This window comes from Salmo salar, chromosome ssa11 (assembly GCF_905237065.1).
Source record: "Salmo salar chromosome ssa11, Ssal_v3.1, whole genome shotgun sequence".
Classification (NCBI taxonomy): Eukaryota; Metazoa; Chordata; class Actinopteri; order Salmoniformes; family Salmonidae; genus Salmo; species Salmo salar.
Genome location: NC_059452.1, coordinates 47,154,198 through 47,175,624, shown reverse-complemented (window position 1 = coordinate 47,175,624; position 21,427 = coordinate 47,154,198). Strand labels below are relative to the sequence as shown.

Sequence of the window (21,427 nt, the reverse complement as noted above, 5' to 3'; positions counted from 1 at the left end):
TGAACAAATTCTTATTTTCAAGGAAAGAACGACAGATTTGTATAACACGATCAGCAGTAGGGTGGACATCACTCAATCCTTTTCACACATCAGATGTAAACATTTTGGATGGCATGAATTGGCTGGTGTCACGTGGAGCAGAACATGACGCGGTGCAGCCCTTGTATGTTGGTTACCTCCATAGCATACATGTAGTACATCTGTACTTCTGTACTGTCCAAGACATATCCAGAGACCATCCATATTATATGTATTTCTATTTAAATAGCGTCAATGTTTTGAAACCTTTTTTTAATTGTACCGACTGTGCACGAGCACGTTCCTTCCTTTTTTTGATTTGTGGGTGTAACGCGTTCAGTGCCGGAAAACGTACTGTAACGTTCAATTCAATGGAAACGGTGCTGTTCTGAACGACCAGTTCAAAAACGAGGAAGGCGTGGTTGGGTGGGTTTTGTGTTGGAGGAACGCTGTGCCGCAGTCATTTACAGTAAATTGCTTCAATACACACCCACCAAACGTACCTCAAAGTATGTTCAAGATCGTTTTAGGGAACCAGTACAAACCGTTAAGCAACGTAAACGTTCAATCGAACTGAACGCACCCCTGAGTATCCTGGGATGACTGTTTCCGCCTCTAGCCAGCTGTCCCAATGAATGAGGCGGAGGATCTCCATCTTTGCTTCTCGGAGATATAACGTTTCACTAACAGTATCTTTAGATATCACAATGCCGACCCTCACACCCCACGTGTATTGGGCACAGCGTCATGGAGACATCTACCTGCGTGTGGAGCTGAGTGACGCTAAGGTTTGTTACGGTGCTCTCCGGGACCGACCTGTCACCGAGCTAGATGGTTAGGATAACAAGCTAGCTAGATAGTCAACGTCACTTTCAGACAGTAATAAGTGTGAATGCACGTTGCTGACATGAACAAATGACATACATTACATTAGCTACAATGCTCCTTTGAGAACGGAGTGATACCAGCCCACGCTTACATGTTAGCTAGTAAACTCAAATCTAGCTAGCTAGTAAACTCATAAATCTAGCTAGCTAATTTACCACTGTTCTATTAGCTATACCGAGTGATAACAAAAGTGTAGCATGTCACTACTAGACAGAGTAACTTTTATTTTTATATAGTATCCTGATCCAGTATTCCACATTACAAAATCAGGTCGTCGTCCTGAGAAGTATGGTTCTCGACGAGGCTAGACAGCAGCAAACGCTCAGCTACTGAAGCTACTGTAATTAATATTGAGTTGTAGTTGCTAGTGGTGGTGCATCTAACCAAATGTCATGCTTCATAAAAGATTCAGGAATTGTCATGATGATCGCTGGATCCAGTTTAGCCATTCAGCAAAACACAGCTACTCACTCAAGGTGCACCGTGATCACATGTAGTCCAGCTACGTGGTACTGTGTGTAATGTCATCACAATATGTTCAGTGATGCTGGAGGTGTGAAGGAAACACATCCATATCAGCCATTCAGTCACTTAGTTTCATCTGAACCAATCTTAGTGGTTTCTATATTTAGTCTTGTAGCTGACAGACAGTCTTCCGCTTTTTGAGGTTTTGATGCATGACATTTTCTTTTTGCATTTTAGAATCTTGATATCTGCGTACAAGACAACACCCTGCAATTCAAAGGTTGGTGTTTTGTATTACGTTGGAACAGAAAGAATGAAAATAACTGTAGTCTGTACAGAGTACATGGTATTAAACCAATGTTTCTTTGTTGGACAGCTCAGGGTCATGGAGCTAAAGGAGACAATGACTATGAGTTCAGTCTGGACTTCCTGGAACCAGTAAAACCTGAGGTATTCTATTATTTTCTGTTCCAAAAATGTAGTGTTTCATTAGTGATAATACCTCACACTCTTCTCAGTCTCAAAGACAAACATTCTCTTCTGGTACTAGAGATTGTTACTGTTCCCTGAGTGTGGTTTATTAAGTGTTATTTCACAGGAGGCTGCTCATAATAATGTCTGGAACAGAGCAAATGGAATGGCATCAAACACATGGAAACCATGTGTTTGATATCATTCCACTGATTCCGCTCCAGTCATTACCACGAGCTTGTACTCCCTGATTAAGGTGCCACCAACCTCCTGTGTTGTCTACAATTATTATCATACTCACTGTGTGTCTGTGTCTGTCTGCCAGGTTAGTCACAGGTCGACCCAGCGCCTGGTAAATGTGACAGTGAGGAAGCAAGAGCAGCGTTGGTGGGATAGACTCACTCTGCAGGAGAGGAAACCTCTCTTCCTGGCACCAGACTTCGACCGTTGGCTCGACGAATCAGACGCGGAGATGGAGCTTCAGGCTAAGGTAGTAAGGACCAGGGTCAGTTTTGGTATAACTTTTACATGTAATAATACATAAGGAAGTATAAGGCTTTATTTATTTGTCTTTTATAAGGGTGTTATGACATTTATTACACCTGATGGTCTCTCTGTTTGTTTTCAGGAAGAGGAGAAGATAAACAAGGTCAGCATCGAGTCAAGAATCCGTAAAGACCGTAAGTACCGAGCGGTGCAGCTGTGAACACCGCAGCCCTTATCTCTAATCTGAATATTTACATTTCTTGTTAAAGATGCTGTTGGTTTAGACCAGGGATCATCAACTAGGTTCAGCCTCGGGCTGATTTATTTATTTTTCTTCACCAGTTGGTCGGCAGACCGGAACATAAGTACAAATCATTTGTAGACTACAATTTGACGGCAAGAATCCAAAACGGATCATTTCAAACCTTGCTTAAAGTTGTATACGATCACGTCTCTCTCTATTATGCGTGGGAATACTTGGGAACAGATTTTCCAAAATTAAAATCCTGGTGTTTTTACACACTTTTATCTCCAACAATGAAAATGCAAAAGAAAAAAAATGCAACTTTTTTTTTTCTCTCAGAAAAGTTGGGGGTCCAAATAAATCCACCCGCGGGCCGCCAATTGGGGAACCCTGGTTTTGACTGTGCATTATCTTTTAGTTTATACCACACACAAGTACAAGTTACCTTTTTTAAGTACTAGATATCTGAAATGTAATTTCAAATAATTTGGTTTTGGTATAGACATACAAAACCAACTGACTGGAGTCTCCTTTGAATTTATTTAAATGTGTTTTATTAAAAGCTGTACAATGTTCTCTCAGCCTACCTGGGTCTGAAGAAGGGCCATCTGTTCATGTATAACCTGATGTTATGTGTTTTAAAGCTGTTATGTTAATATCTAGTTTGTTCTCTCAGCCTACCTGGGTCTGAAGAAGGGGTATCTGTTCATGTACAACCTGGTCCAGTTCCTGGGCTTCTCCTGGATCTTTGTCAACATGACCGTCCGTCTCTTCATCCTGGGACAAGGTCAGTGGTCCGGAGCCCGCTGAGGGTTCAGCGTGTTAGCAGCTGTTGTTTGTTGGTAGGTTTTCTTGAGAGTTGACTACAGCGTTGGCCATAGACACAAAGTAGGTTAAGGGATCAGGAATGGAAAAGTGGTCAGGGATGAATAAGAATACAATCAGAATCATTCCTTTTAAACTCAACAGCTACGGTTGGAAGTAGCTACATCAGAACTGGTTCTTCATCATAATGTCAGACAGTTAGTATAGATGGCTCATATAACACTAATATTTACATACATTATCATTCTTCCTGTTATTGTTTTTAGCTGAAAGCTGTCTAGTTTTAATGTAATTTTTATTCAGTTGTGTTTCTGTGAAGTGATCTGAGTGAGTCAGATTAAACCACCTCAACAAGCCGACGTGTTACTTCCCTAGAATAACTAAACAGGCTCTTTATTCATAGATGTGTCAATTTGAATATGAGAAAGGGAACATTGACTCTAGTCTGTAGATGAATTTGTCTTGCAAATAGCTTTGAATAGCCTGGTGGTCCAGTCTGTTTTGTGTTTTAGCCTAATTCTGTTTGTATGTCTTCACAACAATGTAAGAGTTGACTACAGCAGTGGTTGCCACCCTGTTGTGTTTGGTCTATCCACAGAAATACTTGAGGGCACTAATGAGAACATAGACCTACTGGTGAAATACACATCAAATGGTACTTGGGGTGTACTTCAGGCACAGCTAAATGTGATTGGTGTAGAGTAACTAAAATAGGTTGAGAACCACTGGACTTGAGCATGTACAGTATGGAACCAGGCTACTGGATATGCTAGTGGTGGTGGTGGTTATATTAGTAATGATGAGCATGTACAGTATGGAACCAGGCTACTGGATATGCTAGTGGTGGTGGTGGTTATATTAGTAATGATGAGCATGTACAGTATGGAACCAGGCTACTGGATATGCTAGTGGTGGTGGTGGTGGTTATATTAGTAATGATGAGCATGTACAGTATGGAACCAGGCTACTGGATATGCTAGTGGTGGTGGTGGTTATATTAGTAATGATGAGCATGTACAGTATGGAACCAGGCTACTGGATATGCTAGTGGTGGTGGTGGTTATATTAGTAATGATGAGCATGTACAGTATGGAACCAGGCTACTGGATATGCTAGTGGTGGTGGTGGTTATATTAGTAATGATGAGCATGTACAGTATGGAACCAGGCTACTGGATATGCTAGTGGTGGTGGTGGTTATATTAGTAATGATGAGCATGTACAGTATGGAACCAGGCTACTGGATATGCTAGTGGTGGTGGTGGTTATATTAGTAATGATGAGCATGTACAGTATGGAACCAGGCTACTGGATATGCTAGTGGTGGTGGTGGTTATATTAGTAATGATGAGCATGTACAGTATGGAACCAGGCTACTGGATATGCTAGTGGTGGTGGTGGTTATATTAGTAATGATGAGCATGTACAGTATGGAACCAGGCTACTGGATATGCTAGTGGTGGTGGTGGTTATATTAGTAATGATGAGCATGTACAGTATGGAACCAGGCTACTGGATATGCTAGTGGTGGTGGTGGTTATATTAGTAATGATGAGCATGTACAGTATGGAACCAGGCTACTGGATATGCTAGTGGTGGTGGTGGTTATATTAGTAATGATGAGCATGTACAGTATGGAACCAGGCTACTGGATATGCTAGTGGTGGTGGTGGTTATATTAGTAATGATGAGCATGTACAGTATGGAACCAGGCTACTGGATATGCTAGTGGTGGTGGTGGTTATATTAGTAATGATGAGCATGTACAGTATGGAACCAGGCTACTGGATATGCTAGTGGTGGTGGTGGTTATATTAGTAATGATGAGCATGTACAGTATGGAACCAGGCTACTGGATATGCTAGTGGTGGTGGTGGTTATATTAGTAATGATGAGCATGTACAGTATGGAACCAGGCTACTGGATATGCTAGTGGTGGTGGTGGTTATATTAGTAATGATGAGCATGTACAGTATGGAACCAGGCTACTGGATATGCTAGTGGTGGTGGTGGTGGTTATATTAGTAATGATGAGCATGTACAGTATGGAACCAGGCTACTGGATATGCTAGTGGTGGTGGTGGTTATATTAGTAATGATGAGCATGTACAGTATGGAACCAGGCTACTGGATATGCTAGTGGTGGTGGTGGTGGTTATATTAGTAATGATGAGCATGTACAGTATGGAACCAGGCTACTGGATATGCTAGTGGTGGTGGTGGTTATATTAGTAATGATGAGCATGTACAGTATGGAACCAGGCTACTGGATATGCTAGTGGTGGTGGTGGTTATATTAGTAATGATGAGCATGTTAACACCACTGTGTTCTACCTCTCTCTTTCTCTCTCTCCTTCTCTGTCCCTCTCTCTCTCTCTCTCTGTCTCTCTCTCTCTGTCTCTGTCTTATCTCTCTTTCTCTCTCTCTCTCTCTCTCTCTCTGTCTCTCTCTGTCTCTCTCTGTCTCTCTCTCTTTCTCTCTTTCTCGGTCTCTTTCTCTCGATCTCTCTGTCTCTCTCTTTCTCTCAAATTCAAATTCTTTCAAATTCAAGCTGTTTTATTGGCATGAAAAACATTGTGTCAATATTGCCAAAGCAACAATGTATACAATATACATTGTAATACAATTATAAACAATAACAAATAATAATATAAAATGGCAGTAAATAATAATACAAAATTAAATATAAAAATAATAACAATAAAATAGTAGTAAAATAGTAGAATGTAATAAATATAAAAATCTAAATATGGAAAATGAATCTATAACTAACTTATAACTAAATAACGGTCATCTTCACCATTACATCAGTACTACAACTACTATCATCATTACCACTACCACCACCATCACTAAACTGTTATCATTACCATTACTACCCATACCACTACTATTTGGAATGATAAACAACAATAATAATAGTAATAACAATAATAGTAATAATAAGTAAGTTACTGTTTACTATGCAGATGTTATTATTCAGTGTCCCTCAGGCTGTGGCAGGCAAATACATATTTGGCTGGAAGAGGAGCCGTTGCTCCTTCGCCCATGAGTATTTTTTGTTTTTCCTCTGGGTTTAATAAGTTCAAATTTGGAATAAATGTAGTCATTTCTGTGAATAAGGAATCTCTTTGTGAGGAATATTAATCACAGTAAAGGAGAAAGTGCATCTCTGTCTCTACCTCCCCTGTCGTGCAGTGACCACATACACGCTCCTCTTTGGGTAGCCATGTCTTTTTATGTCTGCCGGTTTCTATTGCCAATCGGTGGTCACTCAGCCTGTACTTGGTAAGGATCTCTCTCTGCTTCGTATCTCTGACAGAGTAGAGATAATCATATTCTCTGTTTAGGGTCAGATGGCAATTTAGTCGGCTTTGGGATTTTGTTTTATTTTTCCAATGTTGTAAATATGAGTCCTTTGATTGGTTCATGATTTTGTTTATTTGAATTGTTTCTTTTGAAGCAGTGCTGGTGTCAGCTTGGTTGGTGAGGTCCATCACCAGCTGACTGAGAGGGCTCGTTTCTGGGCTCAGCTCTTGGGTTTGGAGTGATCTCTGTCTCTCTCTGTCTCTCTGTCTCTCTCTCTCTGTCTCTCTCTCTGTCTCTCTCTCTCGTCAGACTCGTTCTATGACACGTTCCACACCATTGCTGACATGATGTACTTCTGTCAGATGATGGCCGTAGCAGAGGTCATTAACCCTCTAGTGGGTCTGGTCAAGACAGGGGTGTTCCCAGCTATGATCCAGGTAGGCTTCAATCCAAACACACACAAATCTAACTTTCAAAATGACTTGGGTTTAAATTAAAACACATGCTAATTTAGGTTAAATTGACTTGAGTTGTTTTTGGTTAGTCAACGCTAAAGTTAGCGGGGGTGGTTTTGTAAACCAACCCAATGCATAGATTGTCTCTCCTTGCCCATAGGAGGCTTTCAGGTTGAGGCCAGGATGCATTCAGGTTGAGGCCAGGATGCATTCAGGTTGAGGCCAGGGTGCATTCAGGGCGAGGCCAGGGTGCATTCAGGGCGAGGCCAGGGTGCATTCAGGGCGAGGCCAGGGTGCATTCAGGGCGAGGCCAGGGTGCATTCAGGGCGAGGCCAGGGTGCATTCAGGGCGAGGCCAGGGTGCATTCAGGGCGAGGCCAGGGTGCATTCAGGGCGAGGCCAGGGTGCATTCAGGGCGAGGCCAGGGTGCATTCAGGGCGAGGCCAGGGTGCATTCAGGGCGAGGCCAGGGTGCATTCAGGGCGAGGCCAGGGTGCATTCAGGGCGAGGCCAGGGTGCATTCAGGGCGAGGCCAGGGTGCATCCAGGGCGAGGCCAGGGTGCATCCAGGGCGAGGACAAGTGATTTTGTATTTAGGGTGAATTAACCCTTTAATGAAGTGTGTTTCTGTGATTTTTTTTTAATTTACCTGTCCAGGTGGTGGGTAGGAACGTAATCCTGTTTGTGATCTTCGGTAGTCTGGAGGAGATGCAGAACAAATCAGTGGTCTTCTTCGTCTTCTACCTCTGGAGCACCATAGAGATCTTCAGGTAACTCTACCTCTACAGTGGGGGGAAAAAAGTATTTGATCCCCTGCTGATTTTGTACGTTTGCCCACTGATAAAGAAAGGACCAGTCTATAATTTTAATGGTAGGTTTATTTGAACAGTGAGAGACAGAATAACAACAAAAATATCCAGAAAAAACGCATGGCAAAAATGTTATAAATTGATTTGCATTTTAATGAGGGAAATAAGTATTTGACCCCCTCTCAATCAGAAAGATTTCTGGCTCTCAGGTGTCTTTTATACAGGTGACGAGCTGAGATTAGGAGCACACTCTTAAAGGGTGTGCTCCTAATCTCACCTTGTTACCTGTAAAAAAGACACCTGTCCACAGAAGCAATCAATCAATCAGATTCCAAACTCTCCACCATGGCCAAGACCAAAGAGCTCTCCAAGGATGTCAGGGACAAGATTGTAGACCTACACGAGGCTGGAATGGGCTACAAGACCATCACCAAGCAGCTTGGTGAGAAGGTGACAACATTTGGTGCGATTATTCGCAAATGGAAGAAACACAAAAGAACTGTCAATATCCCTCAGCCTGGGGCTCCATGCAAGATCTCACCTCGTGGGGTTGCAATGATCATGAGAACGGTGAGGAATCAGCCCAGAACTACACGGGAGGATCTTGTCAATGATCTCAAGGCAGCTGGGACCATAGTCACCAGAAAACAATTGGTAACACACTACGCCGTGAAGGACTGAAATCCTGCAGCGCCCGCAAGGTCCCCCTGCTCAAGAATACATATACATGCCCGTCTGAAGTTTGCCAATGAACATCTGAATGATTCAGAGGACAACTGGGTGAAAATGTTGTGGTCAGATGAGACCAAAATGGAGCTCTTTGGCATCAACTCAACTCGCCGTGTTTGGAGGAGGAGGAATGCTGCCTATGACCCCAAGAACGTCATCCCCACCGTCAAACATGGAGGTGGAAACATTATGCTTTGGGAGTGTTTTTCTGCTAAGGGGACAGGACAACTTCACCGCATCAAAGGGACGATGGACAGGGCCATATACCGTCAAATCTTGGGTGAGAACATCCTTCCCTCAGCCAGGGCATTGAAAATGGGTCGTGGATGGGTATTCCAGCATGACAATGACCCAAAACACACGGCCAAGGCAACAAAGGAGTGGCTCAAGAAGAAGCACATTAAGGTCCTGGAGTGGCCTAGCCAGTCTCCAGACCTTAATCCCATAGAAAATCTGTGGAGGGAGCTGAAGTTTCGAGTTGCCAAACGTCAGCCTTGAAACCTTAATGACTTGGAGAAGATCTGCAAAGAAGAGTGACAAAATCCCTCCTGAGATGTGTGCAAACCTGGTGGCTAACTACAAGAAACGTCTGACCTCTATGATTGCCAACAAGGGGTCAAATACTTATTTCCCTCATTAAAATGCAAATCATTTTATAACATTTTTGAAATGCATTTTTCTGGATTTTTTTGTTGTTATTCTGTCTCTCACTGTTCAAATAAACCTTCAGTTAAAATTATAGACTGACCATTTCTTTGTAAGTGGGCAAACGTACAAAATCAGCAGGGGATCAAATACTTTTTCCCCCTCTGTATAGTATAGTCAATAGAGATCAACAGGTAACTTTACCTCCTACAGTATAGTCAATAGAGATCTACAGGTAACTCTACCTCCTATAGTATAGTCAATAGAGATCTACAGGTGACTCTACCTCTATAGTATAGTCAATAGAGATCTACAGGTAACTCTACCTCTATAGTATAGTCAATAGAGATCTACAGGTGACTCTACCTCCTATAGTATAGTCAATAGAGATCTACAGGTGACTCTACCTCTATAGTGTAGTCAATAGAGATCTACAGGTGACTCTACCTCTATAGTATAGTCAATAGAGATCTACAGGTAACTCTACCTCTATAGTATAGTCAATAGAGATCTACAGGTAACTTTACCTCCTACAGTATAGTCAATAGAGATCTACAGGTGACTCTACCTCTATAGTATAGTCAGTAGAGATCTACAGGTGACTCTACCTCTATAGTATAGTCAGTAGAGATCTATAGGTGACTCTACCTCTATAGTATAGTCAATAGAGATCTACAGGTGACTCTACCTCTATAGTATAGTCAATAGAGATCTACAGGTGACTCTACCTCTATAGTATAGTCAATAGAGATCTACAGGTGACTCTACCTCTATAGTATAGTCAGTAGAGATCTACAGGTGACTCTACCTCTATAGTGTAGTCACTAGAGATCTGCAGGTGACTCTACCTCTATAGTATAGTCAGTAGAGATCTGCAGGTGACTCTACCTATATAGTATAGTCAGTAGAGATCTACAGGTGACTACCTCTATAGTATAGTCAATAGAGATCTACAGGTGGCTCTACCTCTATAGTATAGTCAATAGAGATCTACAGGTGGCTCTACCTCCTATAGTATAGTCAATAGAGATCTACAGGTGACTCTACCTCTATAGTATAGTCAATAGAGACCTACAGGTGACTCTACCTCTATAGTATAGTCAATAGAGATCTAGTATATGGTTTTCATGTGTTTTCCCTAACCATTTTTATAACCTCAACTTTAGTCTCCTAACCTGCTACATTAATTATCCTAACCTGCTATCAAAGTATCCTAAAAAGAGTGGTCTGGTGTGAGGAAATTGTCATCAATCAATCAAATGTATTTATAAAGCCCTTTTTACATCAGACAATGTCACAGTGCTGTACAGAAACACAGCCTAAAACCCCAAACAGCAAGTAATGCAAATGTAGAAGCACGGTGGCTAGGAAAAACTCCCTAGAAAGGCAGGAACCTAAGAAGAAACCTAGAGAGGAACCAGGCTCTGAGGGGTGGCCAGCCCTCTTCTGGCTGTGCCGGGTGGAGATCATAACAGTACATTGTACTCTGGGTACTCTGCACCATTACTGCCATGATATCCGAACAACAGACATCTACAGGACTGTTTCGCTAGCACGGACTGAAATATGTTCTGGGATTCAACCGATTACATTGAGGAGTTTACCACATCAGTCACCGACTTCGGTAATAAGTGCATCGATGGCATCGTCCTCACAATGACCATACCTACCTACCTACCTACCTACCTACCTACCTACCTACCTACCCACCCACCCACCCCAATAAGAAGCCATGGGTTACAGGCAACATCCGCACTAAAGGCTAGAGCTGCCGGTTTCAAGGAACGGGACACTAATCCGGACGCTTATAAGAAATCCCACTACGACCTCCGACGAGCCATCAAACAGGCAAAGCGTCAATACAGGACTAAGATCAAATCCTACTACGCCGGCTCTGATGTGACAGGGCTTGCAAACTATCACGGACTACAAAGGGAAACCCAGCTGTGAGCTGCCCAGTGACGCAAGCCTACCAGACGCGCTAATTGCCTTCTGTGCTCGCTTCGAGGCAAGCAACACTGAACCATGCATGAGAGCACCAGTTGCTCCGGACGACTGTGTGATCTCGCTCTCTGTAGCCGATGTAAGATTTAGACAGTAACACCTATGTGAGAATGTTGTTCATTGACTGCAGCTCAACTTTCAACACCATAGTGCCCTCCAAGCTCATCACTAAGCTCAGGACCCTGGGACTGAACACCTCCCTCTGCAACTGGATCCTGGACTTTCTGACGGGCTGCCCCCCAGGTGATGAGGGTAAGCAACATTGACCCTCAACACGGGGGCCTCTCAGGGGTGCATGCTTAGTTCCCTCCTGTACTCCCTGTTCACCCACAACTGTGTGGCAGCGCACGACTCCAACACCGTCATTAAGTTTGCTGACAACACGACGGTGGTTGGCCTGATCAACAATGACGTTGAGACAGCCTATAGGGAGGAGGTCAGTGACCTGGCAGTGTGGTGCATGGGCAACAACCTTTCCCTCAACGTCAACAAGACAAAGGAGCTGATCGTGGACTACAGAAAACCCACGGCCGAGCATGCCCCCATCCACGACTGGGCTGTAGTGGAGCGGGTTGAGAGCTTCAAGTTCCTCGGTGTCCACATCACTAAGGAATTGACATGGTCCACACACACACCAACACAGTCGTGAAGAAGGCATGAAAAGATTTGGCAAGGGCCCTCAGATCCTCAATATGTTCTACAGCTGCAGCATCTTGACTGTCTGCATCACTGTCTGGTATGGCAACTGCTTGGCCTCTGACCGCAAGACACTACAGAGGGTAGTGAGTATGGCCCAGTACATCACTGGGGCCAACCTCCCTGCCATCCAGGACCTCTATACCAGGCAGTGTCAGAGGAATGCCCTAAAAATTGTCAAAGACTCAAGCCACACAAATCATAGACTGTTCTCTCTGCTCCTGCACGGCAAGCGATACCGATGCACCAAGTCTGGAACCAACAGGACCCTGAACAGCTTCTACCCCCAAGCCACACGACTACTAAATAGTTAGCCTGGGTAGCTGTTAGTTAACTATTTAACTATCTGCATTAACCCTTTTTGCACTAACTTTTTAGACTCATCACATACACTGCTGCTACTGTTTATTCTATCCTGCTGCCTAATTACTTTACACCTATTGTTACGGCTGTCGAAAGGATCGGACCAAAGTTCAGCGTGGTTGTAGTTCCACATTTTATTTAAATCCGTGAAACCTTTGCAATACACAAATAATTGAAAATACAAAAACAACAAACCGTGACGCAGAGAGAAACAAACACTACTCAAAAGATAATAACCCACAAAAACAGGAAGAAAAAAAAAACTACTTAAATATGATCTCCAATCAGAGGTAACGAGGACCAGCTGCCTCCAATTGGAGATCAACCCAAACCCCAACATAGAAATAGAAAAACTAGAGCTTAAACATAGAAAACATAGAAAAACACAAAACACCCCCCCGTCACGCCCTGACCTACTCTACTATAGAAAATGACATCTTACTAGGGTCAGGACGTGACACCTATTTATATCTACCACATGTGACAAATACGATTTTATCTACAGATCTTCATTTAACCATGAATGGACATTATATTACCAGCTAGTTGTAACCATGAATGGACATTATATTACCAGCTAGGGAGGCTAGTTGTAACCATGAATGGACATTATATTACCAGCTAGTTGTAACCATGAATGGACATTATATTATCCATTCTACATGCTGACCTGCATTGATGCTAAATAAGCCTGTTGTTTTGTTGTGTGTCCCAGGTATCCATTCTACATGCTGACCTGCATTGATGCTAAATAAGCCTGTTGTTTTGTTGTGTGTCCCAGGTATCCATTCTACATGCTGACCTGCATTGATGCTAAATAAGCCTGTTGTTTTGTTGTGTGTCCCAGGTATCCATTCTACATGCTGGCCTGCATCGACACAGACTGGAAGCTGCTGACCTGGCTCAGATACTCCATCTGGATGCCCCTCTACCCTCTGGGGGTGCTAGCAGAGGGTCAGTGGACCTGTCTCACACACACACACACACACACACACTCAGAGAGCTCTATGCCTGCTATATTCACTTATTATGTAAATTGTATGTAAATAATAGAGTTATGATGTTTGTAGTCAAACAAGATATTACTTAGTTATTACCCAGATATCCAAGTGTTGCTATGTATTCCTCTCTGTCCTGTCTGTTCCCTCTTAGCTATAGCTGTGATCCAGTCCCTGCCTGTCTTTGATGAGACCCGTCTGTACAGCATCCCTCTACCTACGGTCCTGGGCTCGTCCTTCAGCTTTTCCTTCACTCTGAAGATCTACCTGGTCCTCATGTTCCTCGGTCAGTTAGTACCACTCTCTGACCCTACACCCTGACCCTCCACCCTGACCCTCCACCCTGACCCTCCACCCTAACCCTACACCCTAACCCTACACCCTACACCCTAACCCTACACCCTAACCCTACACCCTAACCCTACACCCGTCCACACTAACCCTCCACACTAACCCTCCACCCTGACGATCCACCCTGACGATCCACCCTGACGATCCACCCTGACGATCCACCCTGACCCTCCACCCTGACCCTCCACCCTGACCCTACAACCTAACCCTCCACCCTATCCCTCCACCCTATCCCTCCACCCTATCCCTCCACCCTATCCCTCCACCCTAACCCTCTCTCTAACCCTCCACCCTAACCCTCTCTCTAACCCTCCACCCTCCAGCTGTATCTAGCTGTCATGTTTCAGGATCTGTCAATGCCACTAAGGGAGAAACATACACTTTGTCACATCGCTAACAAACCTGGGTCAAAATAAGATTTGTTTTCTTACAGTATGTTTGCTTGGACTTGACTTTTCTGGCATGCCAAGTGGATGGGGTTTGCGCTTAAAAAATATTTTAAATTATAAAAAGTTGTTTTTTTCTTCCCAGGCCTGTTCATCAACTTTCGCCATCTGTTTCGCCAGAGGAGGAGACGAATGCGCTCCAGGAAGAGGAAAATGAACTAACGGATAGAAAGACAAACCTCACGATCTCTCCAGTCTCACTGCTGGTTGCCTTTTCACACCTCTCCTCTCCTTACACCACTCTCCTCACTGCACATCTCTGTCCTCTCTCCCCTCTCCTCTGTCCTCTCTTCTCTCACACCTCTCCTCTCCTTACACCTCTCTCCTCACTGCACATCTCTGTCCTCTCTCCCCTCTCCTCTCACACCTTCCTTTCCTTTCACACCCTTTCCTCTCTTCTCTCCTCCACTGATAAACAAACGACCACATCCTCGTCTTCTCCTTTAACTGTGGAGGTACCTCCTCTAACACAAACCCTTCTCTTCCTCACCCAGTCTGTCCATCAGAGGTACCTCCTCTAACACAAACCCTTCTCTTCCTCACCCAGTCTGTCCATCAGAGGTACCTCCTCTAACACAAACCCTTCTCTTCCTCACCCAGTCTGTCCATCAGAGGTACCTCCTCTAACACAAACCCTTCTCTTCCTCACCCAGTCTGTCCATCAGAGGTACCTCCTCTAACACAAACAAGTGCATTCAATTCATACCCTCTTTGTATGATTTATGTCCATGTCATACTGTACTGTTAGTATTGACAGATACATGTCATACTGTACTGTTAGTATTGACAGATACATGTCATACTGTACTGTTAGTATTGACAGATGCATGTCATACTGTACTGTTAGTATTGACAGATACATGTCATACTGTACTGTTAGTATTGACAGATACATGTCATACTGTACTGTTAGTATTGACAGATACATGTCATACTGTACTGTTAGTATTGACAGATACATGTCATACTGTACTGTTAGTATTGACAGATCCATGTCATACTGTACTGTTAGTATTGACAGATCCATGTCATACTGTACTGTTAGTATTGACGGAGCCGTACTATAAACGGTTCTAGCTTCTCTTGGCCAGACTAAACAACTTATGTCTTTTCTGAACCCCATTTTGCAGCTACTGTAATCCTCATAATGGACCTGCCTTCACTTTTAATTCAGGAAGTCAAATAAAAATTGCCCATTGTATTCTATGAGGAGTTTTCAAATCCCTCTTTTTTTAAATTTGGATCCACTTTAATGACTTGACTGAATAGAACTGAATTGACGCTGACTCTGTTCCAGTCATTGATATAACAGTCATGTTGTACTTTACTACTATCCCATCTGACCATGAGTCAGCGTCAGGCTGAATGCTATACATTTGTTTTGTTACAAGTTGTTGTTTAAAGGCCCAGTGCACTCAGAAATATGTATTTCTATATATGTCCACACTATGAGGTTGGAATAACACTGTGAAATTGTGAACATTATGATAATGTAAGAGTTGTTTGAATAGACTGTCTGACATTTCAGCCTGTTTTGGCAGGATGGAGTTTTGGCCTTCCACGGTGACATCACTATGGGGTGAATTAGTTAATAAACCAATAAGAAAGAAGAGTTCTAAACCCCTCAGCCAATAACAGCACATTTTGAGTTTTCCCCTCCCCACTCAGACCACTCCCAGACAGACCCGTTGTTAACAATCTACTTTTGTTTTATTTTTGACCATTTTAATTCAAATCACAGTGAGGTACTTTATTGTTACCCAGAAATGATTTGATATTGACATGAAACAGCTGCATTGGACCTTTTTTAAATATTGCTTTATTCCTAAATGAAATTTTGTATGCCAACAGTGTTTCTCATGCAGTATAGAATCAAGCTGCATTCTGGGATGTAAGCTACTGTATTCTCCAGTGATGTTTATAGTAGATATCATGGGGACTATCTCCATCATGCCATCCTTGCCGTGTTGTTCAAAGGCTCACTGATCTGTGTCTGATGACATGGTTAGAGATGCGTCCCGACTCTCCACACTTCTAGAGTGTGCTCTTGCACACTCCCTGTCATGGAAACGGACATAGAGAACCAGTCAGAGCCCAGAACCTCAGGGAAATGGACATTGTTAGAGAATTAAGGGAAGAGGATCACTGTCTGGAATCATGTGTTTTAATAAAAGGTTTTGAATGGTTGAAGGATAAATTATAATGTGTGATATTATAATAACCAATAAAGTTGTGTGAAATAAAGTGAATATCTGTAGTTATTTATGAAAAGAGCACAGCTGGTGGTGTGAATAAAAACCCACAATTATGTAGGTGTCTTTTATCCCTTCATAATAACCCCTTTATATAGGTGTCCTTTATCTCTTAATAACCCCTTTATATAGGTGTCCTCATAATAACCCCTTTATATAGGTGTCCTTTATCTCCTCATAATAACCTCTTTATATAGGTGTCCTTTATCTCCTCATAATAACCTCTTTATATAGGTGTCTTTTATGTCCTCATAATAACCCCTTTATATAGGTGTCCTTTATCTCCTTATAATAACCCCTTTTATATAGGTGTCCTTTATCTCATAATAACCCCTTTATATAGGTGTCCTTTATCTCCTTATAATAACCCCTTTTATATAGGTGTCCTTTATCTCATAATAACCCCTTTATATAGGTGTCCTTCATCTTCTCATAATAACCCCTTTATATAGGTGTCCTTTATCTCATAATAACCCCTTTATATAGGTGTCCTTTATCTCCTCATAATAGCCTCTTTAGTATGCCTAGCTGTAGTGGGATGTCTCAACACTAAAGGAAGGCATCAGCCTAAATATCAAAATGATTTCATTGAGTGGAGTCCAATGAGTTCATCAAATGGTTAATGATTCACCTTCCTCTCATCACCAAACCCTGTCTGCATGTCTGCCTGCACACCTGTCTGCCTGCGCGCCTGTCTGTCTGTCTGTCTGTATATCTGCCTGCTTGTCTGCCTTTCTGCCTGTCTTTCTGTCTTTCTGCCTGTCAGCCTTTCTACCTGTTTGTCTGCCTGCCTGTATATCTGCCTGCCTGTCTGCCTGTATATCTGCCTGTCTGTCTGCCTTTCTTCCAGTCTTTCTGCAGGTCCGCCTGTCGACCTTTCTGTCTGCCTGTCTACCTTTCTGTTTGCCTGCCTGTATGTCTGTGTGCATAAAGGAACACTCTTCAGAATTGTAATTGTGCCTTGACAACCCTCCTTCCACTTCAGCGCGCAGACATGGTTGGTTTTTGCTCAGCGTTGGTGGTTGGAGACGCTGCACGCACTTGGTGGATTATGAACAAATGAATAGGAATGCATTGAATTTGAAGCAGTTTAAACGTGTTCGTGAGAATGTGAGAGATTGTGTGAACACCTAACCTAATCCTCTTAAAAGACTGCAGGTATTATGCTGAGCCGTGGAGAGGTGTGAGCTGTCATCCTGCGGTGCGCCCTTGTAGCTGCTCACCAAAAACTAGAGTCAGCATCTCTCAACCAATCCCTTTACCTTAGCGCACACAGCTGGAGAGAGACCTCGCGTCTACAACACCTCTATCACAACAACTCAGCTATTAAAGGTACGTTTTTATTAAGAATTGATAAAGGTTTAGGTATGGTTTACAGATGTTTTATAGAGAAAGGATTTAAGCTACAATAATCGTCATTGACCTTGTGGAAGCCTAGGATACTTGTCAATGACTCCATATCGGGCACTGTTTCTTGCCTTGAATTTCCCCACGAAATTCGGTTAAATTGATCATTATTTTCGTTTCTTAATTTTCACCCGACCCACCTGGATACACACGTGAAAATGAAATGGTTGATTGAACATTTGGAATGAATCATATCGCTTATGCTGTCTCGACTCGAGGAGCGCATATCAGCACGTTCATGACGCGCGCACGTCAATGAAAAGTAGGGGCCTAAATAATGATACTTTCTTCTAGCTTATTCGCTGTTTTTTTATATTTTATTGTCATTTGTACATTAACTACATTTGCTGCATTTCATTACACGTGTCATTTAATCTGTGCAGCCCTTCGGAGAGCAGAGTACCTGCAATTATGTAGCCATAGTAACAGGTGGCTGTGTCCCATCCTCCGCGCTCCCGCGACTCCGTTCACGTGAACGTGCCCTTATAATACTCCAGTAGTGTTTTTATTATTATGTTATTACATCATTATGTCAAATGTATGAGGTGAGTTTTGCATTGTAGTCTAAACTGAGTTAATTATTTATTTACCCTTTTTCTCTATATATAGGTTGGAGCTGGGACATCATGCCAGGGCTATGACATTAAAACAGAGTATGCTGAAGATGTGTGCTGACCGCTCGCTGAACTGCATTATTTGGCCAACTAATGCTACTGGACCTGTTCCCATAAGCCTGACCAGGCATCTGACACGGGCCTAATAATCTACAGTGGGAATCAAGACCACTCTGGCAGCGGTGAACAATGCATTTGCCACAAAGACGGAGACTTAATCGGAGTCGCATCCTCTTCTTCCTCTCTGGTGTATTACTGTGCTGCGTCTACACCGTGACGTTCAAGGCCCGGCTGCAGGAGCCATGGGTGGCCCGCCAGGCCGCAGCAGAGGAGGATCCTGGGACAGCACTCCCAGAGGAAGGGGGCGGTAGTGATAATAGAAGTGTTCTGGAGGTAGACACACGAAAGGTGGTGACCTCTAACCCCTCTAGCCTAACAGAGAGCTATAACGATGACGTCATCACCAGGGCTCCTACTGTGCTGCAGGGGGATGACGTCATGGTGATAACTGTCAACAGGACGGACATTAAGCACTGTATCTACGTAGAGGACCCTGAACCTGAGCCTCCGACTGAACCTCCTCCCACCTCCCCTCCTCCTAACACCACCACCTCCCCAGGTATCCCTGGAGACGTCCCCCACAGGAAGGGAGAGTACCCAGAGGACCTGTTCACGGTGGACCAGAGGAGGCAGGGCTGGGTGACCCTCCACATCCTGGGCATGGTCTACATGTTCGTCTCCCTCGCCATCGTCTGTGACGAGTTCTTCGTCCCGGCGCTCGGCGTCATCACCGTGAAGCTCGACATCTCCGACGACGTCGCCGGGGCAACCTTCATGGCTGCAGGAGGCTCCGCCCCCGAACTGTTCACCTCTCTGATTGGCGTGTTCATCTCCCATAGCAACGTGGGCATCGGGACAATCGTGGGGTCAGCGGTGTTTAACATCCTGTTTGTCATCGGGATGTGTGCCATCTTCTCCAGGGAGATGCTCCACCTCACCTGGTGGCCCCTGTTCAGAGACGTCTCCTTCTACATCATAGGTAATAATAATAATATCAGCATTTTACAGATAATAGGTAGAGAATAATACGTTTTTCCACAAATCCCGGTTTGCAGACTCCCGGAATTAGGAGGGAATAAGCAGGACATCTGGAATACTCCATCCCGGATTTCTGGAAAACCTGGGAATTTTGGGGAAAGTACATACTTTAAAGGGTGCTTACCTTGGAGCCAACAGTCGATCCCATTGAAATTGGTGAATTGCATCCTATAGTATTCCCCTTATAGTGAACTATATAGGTACATACACTCTCAGAACAAAAGGTGCTATCTAGAACCAAACAGTGTTCTGCGGCTGTCCCCATAGGAGAACACTTGTGGGTTCCATGTGGAACCCCTTTCCACATAGGGTTCTACATGGAACTAAAAAGGGTTCTCCTATTGTGACAGCCGAAGAACCCTTTTGCGCTCTGGCCAAAAGTAGTGCACTATATAGGGAATAGGGCTCTGGTCTATAGTAGTACCACTATATAGGGAATAGGGCTCTGGTCTATAGTAGTACCACTATATAGGGAATAGGGCTCTGGTCTATAGTACTACCATTATAGAGGGAATAGGATGCCATTTGGGACTCATCCTCTCCTCTCTCTCCTAGACCTAATCATGCTGATAGTGTTCATCCTGGACAACACTATCATGTTCTCACATTTCTTGCCCTCCTCCTCTTCCTGCCCCTCCTTGTCCTCCTCCCCCTCCTCTCCCTCCTCCTCCTCTCCCTCCTCCTCGTTCTCCTCCTCGTCCTCCTCCCCCTCCTCTCCCTCCTCCTCCTCCTCGTTCTCCTCCTCCTCCTCGTTCTCCTCCTCCTTCCTCCTCCTCCTCCCCCTCCTCCTCCCCCTCCTCCATTATAGATCTGGTCATGCTGATAGTGTTCTTCTTGGACAACACCATCATGTGGTGGGAGAGCGTAATGCTGGTGTCAGGTTACGTAGCCTACGTCTGCTTCATGAAGTTCAACGTGCAGATCGAACACTTCGTCAAGACGCAGATCAACAAACACAAGAGCATTGTCAAGATCATCATGCCGGAGGAGGAGGAGAAGGAACCCAAGAAGGTTGGTAGAGTTGTTGGGACTTTGTTAGGCAGTTTTGGTGAAGCAAAAAGACAGACAGAAAGACAGACAGACAGAGTGGCTGACAGACAGACAGACAGACAGACAGACAGACAGACAGAGTGGCTGACAGACACGTAGGCAGGTAGGCAGACAAAGTGACAGACAGACAGACAGACAGACAGACAGACAGACAGGCAGGCAGGCAGGCAGGCAGAGTGGCAGACAGACAGACACGCAGGCAGGTAGGCAGAGTGGCAGACAGACAGACAGACAGACAGACAGGCAGACAGGTAGGTAGGTAGGTAGGTGGTGGTAGGTAGGTAGGTAGGTAGGTAGGTAGGTAGGTAGGTAGGCAGAGTGGCTGACAGACAGACAGGTAGGTAGGCAGAGTGGCTGACAGACAGACAGACAGGTAGGCAGAGTGGCTGACATACACAGGTAGGTAGGCAGAGTGGCAGACAGACAGACAGGTAGGTAGGCAGAGTGGCAGACAGACAGACAGACAGACAGAAGACAGACAGACAGACAGACAGACAGACAGACAGACAGACAGGTAGGTAGGTAGGTAGGCAGAGTGGCAGAGTGGCAGACACACAGACAGGTAGGTAGGCAGAGTGGCAGACAGACAGACAGACAGACAGACAGGTAGGTAGGCAGAGTGGCAGACAGACAGACAGGTAGGTAGGCAGAGTGGCAGACAGACAGACAGATAGGTAGGTAGGCAGAGTGGCAGACAGACAGACAGACAGGTAGGTAGGTAGGTAGGCAGAGTGACAGACAGACAGACAGACAGACAGACAGACAGACAGACAGACAGACAGACAGGCAGAGTGGCAGACAGACAGAC

At 44.2% G+C, this 21,427-nt stretch overlaps 2 protein-coding genes across 5 annotated transcripts in view; both read left to right on the top strand.

Moving 5' to 3' along the window:
• Window positions 1–400: 400 nt before the first annotated feature.
• Window positions 401–16,447, top strand: LOC106562668 (very-long-chain (3R)-3-hydroxyacyl-CoA dehydratase). 3 transcript variants are annotated; one of them, XR_006757585.1, is made up of 12 exons: window positions 401–806; window positions 1,609–1,651; window positions 1,748–1,821; window positions 2,168–2,347; window positions 2,471–2,522; window positions 3,249–3,359; window positions 7,015–7,142; window positions 7,815–7,927; window positions 13,251–13,357; window positions 13,556–13,687; window positions 14,284–14,653; window positions 14,707–16,447. XR_006757585.1 is itself a non-coding variant. In XM_045689678.1 (11 exons), the coding sequence occupies exons 1-11, from the start codon at window positions 654–656 to the stop codon at window positions 14,358–14,360; spliced, it is 1,170 nt and encodes a 389-aa protein (XP_045545634.1). In that variant the 5' UTR covers window positions 401–653; the 3' UTR covers window positions 14,361–16,447. The 3 variants fall into 3 exon arrangements, 2 of the variants coding, with proteins under 2 accessions (XP_045545634.1, XP_045545635.1); XM_045689678.1 differs by having other exon boundaries at window positions 14,284–16,447; XM_045689679.1 differs by having other exon boundaries at window positions 406–806; window positions 2,168–2,332; window positions 14,284–16,447.
• Window positions 16,448–17,371: 924 nt separating this feature from the next.
• The window catches only part of LOC106587942 (sodium/potassium/calcium exchanger 1), a 248,775-nt gene continuing 244,719 nt past the window's right edge, over window positions 17,372–21,427 (top strand). The window contains exons 1-3 of one of the 2 annotated variants that reach the window (XM_045689674.1): window positions 17,372–17,782; window positions 18,467–19,510; window positions 20,378–20,580. In XM_045689674.1, the coding sequence (XP_045545630.1) occupies window positions 18,661–19,510; window positions 20,378–20,580 (1,053 nt within the window). In that variant the 5' untranslated portion in view covers window positions 17,372–17,782; window positions 18,467–18,660. The remainder of the gene's footprint in view (window positions 17,783–18,466; window positions 19,511–20,377; window positions 20,581–21,427) is intronic. The other variant, XM_045689673.1, reaches the window with a different exon arrangement.

Coding starts and splice junctions, on each gene's coding strand:
- LOC106562668 (XM_045689678.1), top strand. CDS start 654: ATGAGGCGGAGGATCTCCATCTTTGCTTCTCGGAGATATAACGTTTCA. Junction 2,523..3,248: donor GTCAAGAATCCGTAAAGACC/GTAAGTACCGAG, acceptor TTGTTCTCTCAG/CCTACCTGGGTCTGAAGAAG. Junction 13,358..13,555: donor TCTGGGGGTGCTAGCAGAGG/GTCAGTGGACCT, acceptor GTTCCCTCTTAG/CTATAGCTGTGATCCAGTCC.